The 8,664-nt window shown below is 33.9% G+C and overlaps 1 protein-coding gene across 6 annotated transcripts in view; it reads right to left on the bottom strand.

Moving 5' to 3' along the window:
• Positions 1-1,263: 1,263 nt before the first annotated feature.
• The window catches only part of LOC110462948 (calmodulin-binding transcription activator 2-like), an 89,488-nt gene continuing 82,087 nt past the window's right edge, over positions 1,264-8,664 (bottom strand). The window contains exons 22-24 of one of the 6 annotated variants that reach the window (XM_021517226.1): positions 1,879-5,921; positions 1,539-1,690; positions 1,264-1,422 (exon numbers count right to left, since the gene is read on the bottom strand). In XM_021517226.1, coding sequence (XP_021372901.1) covers positions 5,804-5,921 — 118 coding nt within the window. In that variant the 3' untranslated portion in view covers positions 1,264-1,422; positions 1,539-1,690; positions 1,879-5,803. Of the gene's footprint in view, positions 1,423-1,500; positions 5,922-8,092; positions 8,117-8,664 lie in introns of those variants that run through there. The other 5 variants (XM_021517224.1, XM_021517227.1, XM_021517222.1 and 2 more) reach the window with 5 other exon arrangements.

Consider the following 8,664-nt stretch of genomic DNA (forward strand, 5'->3'; position numbering starts at 1 on the left):
CTGCACAACGGCAAGTCTATCCTCTGAAATATCACCCTGGCTGTTGCGATGACGTTCAATCAATCAACCAGCAAGGAAAAGGACAAGTACACAACTTTTGAAACAGGCTTGGCAAGGGCAAGGCAAAAGATGAAAACTTCAACAAATTTCTTCTCTTTTAACATAAAAACAAAAACGTAAAGGTTTATATCGTGTCCCTCTCTAGCATAAAAGACAGACAAAGACACAGTCATTGTGGAATAATTTTCTCTCTTTAAAATAGCAATAATAACAATGGTATGGTTTTGCATGTTTACACATTATTTTTACCACCAATTTTGTCATTTGATAAAAGGGTATCAAATTGTCAGCTTAAGGATGTATGCTACCTTACTTTGACATGGAGACTTGAGGATTCATGCTACCTTACAGTAGACTTAAGGATATATGCTACCTTAATGTGACATGTAGACTTAAGGATTCATGCTACCTTACTGTGACATGGAGACTTAAGGATTCATGCTACCTTACTGTGACATGGAGACTTAAGGATTCATGCTACCTTACAGTAGACTTAAGGATGTATGCTACTTTAATGTGACATGGAGACTTAAGGATTCATGCTACCTTACAGTAGACTTAAGGATATATGCTACCTTAATGTGACATGTAGACTTAAGGATTAATGCTACCTTACTGTGACATGGAGACTTAAGGGTGTATGCTTCCTTACAGTATGCTACCTTACTGTGACATGGAGACTTAAGGGTGTATTCTACCTTACAGTAGACTTAAGGATGTAAGCTACCTTAATGTGACATGGAGACTTAAGGATGCATGCTACCTTACTGTGACATGGAGACTTAAGGGTGTATTCTACCTTACAGTACACTTAAGGATGTATGCTACCTTAATGTGACATGGAGACTTAAGGATGCATGCTACCTTACTGTGACATGGAGACTTAAGGGTGTATTCTACCTTACAGTAGACTTAAGGATGTAAGCTACCTTAATGTGACATGGAGACTTAAGGATGCATGCTACCTTACTGTGACATGGAGACTTAAGGATTCATGCTACCTTACAGTAGACTTAAGGATATATGCTACCTTAATGTGACATGTAGACTTAAGGATTAATGCTACCTTACTGTGACATGGAGACTTAAGGGTGTATTCTACCTTACAGTAGACTTAAGGATGTAAGCTACCTTAATGTGACATGGAGACTTAAGGATGCATGCTACCTTACTGTGACATGGAGACTTAATGATTCATGCTACCTTACTGTGACATGGAGACTTATGGATGTATGCTACCTTACTGTGACATGGAGACTTAACGATAGTGACACGGAGACTTAATGGTGTTTGCTACCTTACTGTAGACTTAAGGGTGTATGCTACCTTACTGTGACATGGAGACTTAAGGATTCATGCTACCTTACAGTAGACTTAAGGATATATGCTACCTTAATGTGACATGTAGACTTAAGTATTCATGCTACCTTACTGTGACATGGAGACTTAAGGGTGTATGCTACCTTACAGTATGCTACCTTACTGTGACATGGAGACTTAACGATAGTGACATGGAGACTTAATGGTGTTTGCTACCTTACTGTAGACTTAAGGATGTATGCTACCTTACTGTGACATGGAGACTAAAGGATTCATGCTACCTTACAGTAGACTTAAGGATGTATGCTACCTTAATGTGACATGGAGACTTAAGGATTCAACCTACCTTACTGTGACATGGAGACTTAACGATAGTGACATGGAGACTTAATGGTGTTTGCTACCTTACTGTAGACTTAAGGATGTATGCTACCTTACTGTGACATGCAGACTTAAGGATTCATGCTACCTTACAGTAGACTTAAGGATATATGCTACCTTACTGTGACATGGAGACTTAAGAGTGTATGCTACCTTACAGTGACATAATGAGACTTCAGGATGTATGCTACTTAACAGTGACATGGAGACTTAAGGGTGTTTGCTACCTTACAGTAGACTTAAGGATGTATGCTACCTTACTGTGACATGGAGACTTAAGGGTGTATGCTACCTTACAGTGACATAATGAGACTTCAGGATGTATGCTACTTTACAGTGACATGGAGACTTAAGGGTGTATGCTACCTTACAGTGACATGGAGACTTAAGGATGCATGCTCCTTTACAGTGACATGGGAGCTTAAGGATGTATGCTACTTAACTGTGATATGGACCTTCATTACAAGAGAATTCCACAACAAAAAACATGTTAAATGAATTCCATAAATGGTTATGTTCACTCCGTTAGGTGACTGTCCATACAGTCAAATGTTTACACCTTAGTGCAACGATACTTCTCAAACAATTTGCAATCATCAGATAGTGCCAGTTACGACTCTTTGAAGGGTGAAAATTTGGTAAACAAATCACAGGTCTGTTTTATATTTGAAGTTTCATTAAACAATTATGGCCATTATTTATGAGTATTAGGTAGCATATCTGGTGCATGTATCACATTTGCGACTGCCAAACTGCCATTCAGGACCGATTTACGTACAATGAGAATGCTAATTGGTCGTTTTTGTTAAATAATGCGTATTAATATCACTGACAACCGACGTCTAATAAATTCATGAACTATGCAAATGATATGTTTATATAACCTAGTTTCATAAACTGCAAGGTAATTTATGACTTCAACAAACAAAATGGTTCTATTGTTACAAATTTTCCAACACTTGGACAGTTCCTATTACATAAAGGTGAATATTACACATTTAAATCATTAACATCTTTTAAATATCTACCACATTCTGTCTTTTGATGACCTCTGAATTATATAAAATTATGAATCAAACTTTATTGCTAAAGCCAACATATTTTATAACCAGTACTGTTCTGCTACCTTATCATTATTGGCATCAATTTTAAAAAACCTTTTGACAAGTTATCTCCCCTTCTGAAAACACTGATAAGTTAATTATCTCCCTTACTGAGAACACTGACAAGTTATCTCCCTTACTGAAAACTCTTACAAGTTCTCTTCCTTTACTGAGAACTTCGACAAGTTATCGCCCTTACTGAGAACTCTAACAAGTTATCTCCCTTACTGAAAACTCTTACAAGTTATCTTCCTTTACTGAGAACTTCGATAAGTTATCTTCCTTACTAAGAACTCTGACATGTTATCTCCCTCTACTCGGAACTCTGACAAGTTAAATCCCTTTACTGAGAACTCTGAAAAGTTATCTCCTTAACTAAGAACTCTGACAAGTTATTTCCCTCTACTGAGAACTCTGACAAGTTATCTCCCTCTACTGAGAACTCTGACAAGTTAAATCCCTTTACTGAGAACTCTGACAAGTTATCTCCCTTTACTAAAAACTCTGACAACTTATCTCCCTTTACTGAGAACTGACAAGTTATAACCCTTTACTGAGAACTCTGACAAGCTATCTCCCTTACTGAGAACTCTGACAAGTTATCTCCCTTACTGAGAAATCTGTTATTAACCAATTTTGAGCAGTCATCTTCTACACGATGCTATTTTTAATTCAAAAGAGTCTTTTCATGTTGGATTTTTTTATGAATTATATCAATGAAAATATAAACTATCTATTTCACAACAATTATGACACAAGCTTTTCTAATTTATATTGATCACTATTAAGCATGTTGGGGTCTTAATGTGGGAGGACACTGGAATATCTGGAAAAAAAAACAAGTTGTCAGACCAACAACCCAATATATCTTCACGTCCAATCTTGGAATCAAACCTAGACTGTTTTGGTAACAGGCAAGTGAACCACCTATTATGGCAGGTTATTAACTCATTCACCCCTGAAATTTCATAATGAACTATTCCAACCTTTGAATTGGAAGAGTTCAAATGTATGTTCAGGGGTGAATGAGTTAAATGGAAAATATACTTAAGTTACCATCTGACAACATTTTCGGGTATAAATGTGAAAAAGTTGTTGTGAAATAGCATAGCACGACTATTCGTATAACATTTGAAGAATAATTTAAGTCCAAAACAGATAATATTTTTTTTCTCAAAAAGGTTGCTGTTCTGCCTTCTGTACAACATTGCATGGCCCTCTCCAGGAACCTCCATGCCAAATATCACCTTACTGTTAGAAATATTGATCGTTATGATTATAGTAATTTTCATCACTTGGACCAACAAAATTTACCTGGAAGATTTTGGCAGAAAAAAATAAAGAGCAAATTGGGCTTCAATACTTAACAGAAAGAATAAACTGTTTTTGTGTTTGACTTCTGTGCAATAGTGTTTGATCCCCTTGGGAGCCTCCACGCCAAATATCAGCCCATAGCTATGCTAGCACAAAAAATGAAATAATATTGAATGTCAACACATGCACCAAAACTTTAACTTGGGAATTTTGGCAAAAATAGCTAATAAAAACATTTCAAAGGGAGATAACTCTAACACAAATCACAGGCAAAAAGTTAAAAGTTAATATTTTATCAATAAGTTTAAACTTGATCTTTTAGTAGAAAATAAACATGAGAGTTTCCGTTCTGAATTAGCTGCAGGTTGGTAAAGACAATATTTCTAAACAATTTCTTTGATCACTGTATGGTAAAAAAATGTTACAGGTGAGTTCACTTTGGAACATGTGCGAGATCACTAGAAAGGATATTTTATAAACACCAGGATGAAACGATTTTACAACGAAACTTACAGTTCTCCTAATTATCTGAAATACACTCAAAAGAATGCCTTAAAAATCATATATTAATTAAAATGTCACCAATATGAATGAATTTTCCTTAAAAAGATTGAAGATGAAAAATGCAAAGCTTCAAAAACACACTTACATTTACATTTCCATGATCACAAAATTGATGATATCAAAAAGTAGAAAAATGGAACTGGAGAAAAAGGTAATGATAAAGTAGTTTAAAGGAAACGAGCATTGTTCATCATAGCAGATACTGATGTTTTTATAAAAAAACAAACATTTTTCATACAAAAAAAACAACTTTTTTTTCTATTTTTAATCTGTGGACGGGACCACTTTTCAGAAGGAGGCTATTTCCTGATGTCTGAATTGCTCTGATGGATGTTAACTCATTCACTCCTGAAACTTCATAATGAACTATTCCAACCTTTAAATTGGAAGAGTTTAAATGTGTCTTCAGGGGTGAATGACTTAATGTTTGTTTCACGATCTCAACAAGGAAACTCAATGCCTCTTATAAAGCGTGGATAAGTTATATGATGAGATTTCTGTGCAATGATTTTCTTTTGCATGGATTGAAATTTGGACAGAATTTGCAAACACTGTCCATAAGTAATTTGTTTAGGATGGTCCACATTTGACGAAATCTTTCATTTATTCTCACATACTTACCCCAGCAAAAACAATAACTTTACATTACATGCCCATTAACCCTGTATTGTAAAATGTCACAATGATCAGAACTTTAAATTTCTGTTGTTTAAATTAAGAAATAAACAATTCAAATGTTTGATTTAAATTATCTAAATCAAACCTTTGTTTTGTTTATTAATCCTATTGTGTAATCTCCACCAAATCACAACCTTAGAGTGAATTTCACTTATTCTCATGTTGTTTATTGTCACATTGCACTTAATATCATGCTGCTTATTGTCACATTTCAGTTAATATCACATATCAATTGATATTAAGAGAAATGTACTGGAGTGATTGATAGATACAATTGTCAACTGTACATTAGCATGCCATTTGAATGTTGTATAAATTTAAATGATCACTTGAGAAGGATAGTTCTACTGGTAACTATGGGTGGCCTCATGCCTGGTTTTGTATCATTCCGTAGTCTTTGTCCCCTCTGGTGTACTTTCATGGTTGTATTTGCTTTTTTCAGTGTCGGATACTTCCGGCGGAGTGTTGTCGCAGGCTGTGTTGTTTGGCTCGGGCTGGGAGCTGGTCAAATAAATTTAAAAAAAACCTGCTTTATTCAAATCATTGTAAATCAATAAGTATTTCAACTGATGTAAATATATATCTGGATAAATAATGATTCCTGATACAAAAATATAAAATTTCTTTTAACTTAAATAATAAATACTTCGAAGATGCAGTACATGTGTTACAGAATTTGACCAGACAATATATGGTCATGCATACCGTGTCTCTGTTCAAACAAAAAATCACAATTGTTCTGATTAATGTATTTATCCAACAATACCAGCAAGATCATGCCTGGTATTACTAGCCCTATCTATTAAAGTTCAAAAGAAATGCTTACAATGCTGTTTCAGTGTCGTACTATAAAACCATATATATATTTTTTTGAAAATTGTTGTTGGCCCCCTGGGCTATATATTGTAGGATACATAAAGTATACAGTTAATACATCTTACTACGTGTATAACGGGCATGCTTATATTGTGTGTAAGTTTTAAAGGTGCTAATAATTCAGCCATATTTGTGTCACCTGAAAGAAATCTTGTTATGAGCATTAAATTCTAGGCAATGGCCGCAGCAAACTAGTTTCATAATTGACTGGGCCTTAGAGATGATTTACTCTAAAGGGTACGATTCCAGTGTAGAACATATTATATGACCAAGCTTCAATTTTCTTTTTGTTTTTGTTTATTTCAGATTGAAAAAAAAATAATCAAACTTTCTGTTTGTCTTTGTCCTGTGTAAAACATCATTTATAATATAGATATAATTTTAAAATTCTTATTTTGTTAGCGACATGTGTAAAAGAACACTGCATGGAAATCGCATGTGCAATATAAATACAAGACAACCAATTTAATGCATGTTGGAGCTGAAATTTCAAGGTTCATAATTAAGCAACTCGGAGAAATAAAAACAGAACATTTTCACAAAAAGCTATATTGAAACTAAACTTTTTTCTCAAGAACTTAATTAGGGCCAGAGGCTGCAATTAGACTTTACATTTTGAAATTAATCATAATTCATATCATATTTCAACTGTTAAACTATATAAAGTCTTGTCGCTCATTTCTATTAAAACACAACCTATCAGCGACATTTAAACTACATGTACTACTATTTTTGGAGATTGATGAATATGACAATAAATAAAAGCAATATGAAATATAATAATTACGTCTAGCTGTATAATAAACAAATTGGAAGCAAAAAATAAAAGCAAATATAAGAGTGTTCTGCTTGTTTGATTGATGTGATTTCGACGTGACTTATAGATATTAATTAGCCCTAGTGTTAAGCAACATAAAGGATGTGATAGCCACTCTGAAGGAAGGAAGAAAGGACGGACGGACAAAATGGCTGTGACAGGTGCGTGAGGTGTCATTTTCAATTCCATTTTACTCTTCATGAGAAAACGTACATGTAGTAAATTCTACTCTCCATCCCAGAAACAGCAGTTTAGTTGTTCAAGAAAACTGAGATATACTCCCAAGACACCAGTTTATGGTCACATGATCACTTTAATTCAATCACCCCCCCAGGAGGAACATTTGAACTCTTCCAATTCAAAGGTTGGAATAGTACATTATGAAATTTCAGGGGATGAATTCTTGTCCTGTTATGGTAATATGACCTCAGAAAATTTGCAACAGGAAAAAAAAAAGGAAAAAAATTACTGCTGTGTTTTTGTTTTATTTTAGATTATACAAATCTACATGCAAAAGAATCTAGTAGTCAACAGCGCAGCTGCTAAAAATAATAATTGTATTTTCTTTTTTTAAGGGATAATAATAAAAAATAGATAACAATGCAATAAACACAACTTTAAAATGTTTCATCAATCCCACCCTTGAACCTTAACGCCATTCCTCAGGGACTACATTATCATCTTCTAATTTGACTATTACAAATTGTATAATTAAAAAGTGTTTAGGATAGAGAAATAAGGTTAAAAGAAGTTATATTAAAACCTAATCTACTGAATCATACCAAATAATAAATGATTCAGAAAATTAAACCAGAAAGTACCACAAATTAAGATATGTATTAGAAATAAATTATGACCATTTTTGGGGATAACAAATTATATAATGAAGTTATTGTTGTATAGGTTCGTTGTGTAAAACAGATACAGTTTGTGCATAGAATCTAGACCAAAGAAAACAACGTAATAGCAGAGTGTATACCTCTCGTCGAAACTTTAACAGATCCTGAAAAAATATTTGGAAGAAATAAATGTTATGAAATATGATAATACATCTTTTTAAATATTCGTGTCCATCTCTGTCTTGGTACATCAGTAATTTACATTTAAATAAATTGTATTGGTTATTTCCTCATTCCATTCGGCGCAACCATGAATAATATTTCCTCATTCCATTCGGCGCAACCATGAATAATATTTTCTCGTTCCTTTCGGTGCAACCATGAATAAATCAAATCTTATGTATTTTTTTTTAAAGCAAATATCACAGCATATTGGATGTTTGGCTTGTGTATTTTGCAAACCTATCACATGTCTTATCAGACAAATCCATGTGTCATTTACATATCAAAACCATAAGATCGAATACGCCACATGTAATTGAACTATAGAGGGAGATAACTCCTACGAGCTTACAAATTGCCACTGTAAGGAATTTATGTATTATGACATGATCAGAAAATACAAAAGTTTTCAAAACAAACAAACTGGTATAATTAAACTATTTTTTTTCTCTTACACTTGTTTGATTGGGGAGGGGCGGGGGTGGGGGGT

Source organism: Mizuhopecten yessoensis, unplaced genomic scaffold, assembly GCF_002113885.1.
Source record: "Mizuhopecten yessoensis strain PY_sf001 unplaced genomic scaffold, ASM211388v2 scaffold10847, whole genome shotgun sequence".
NCBI lineage: Eukaryota > Metazoa > Mollusca > Bivalvia > Pectinida > Pectinidae > Mizuhopecten > Mizuhopecten yessoensis.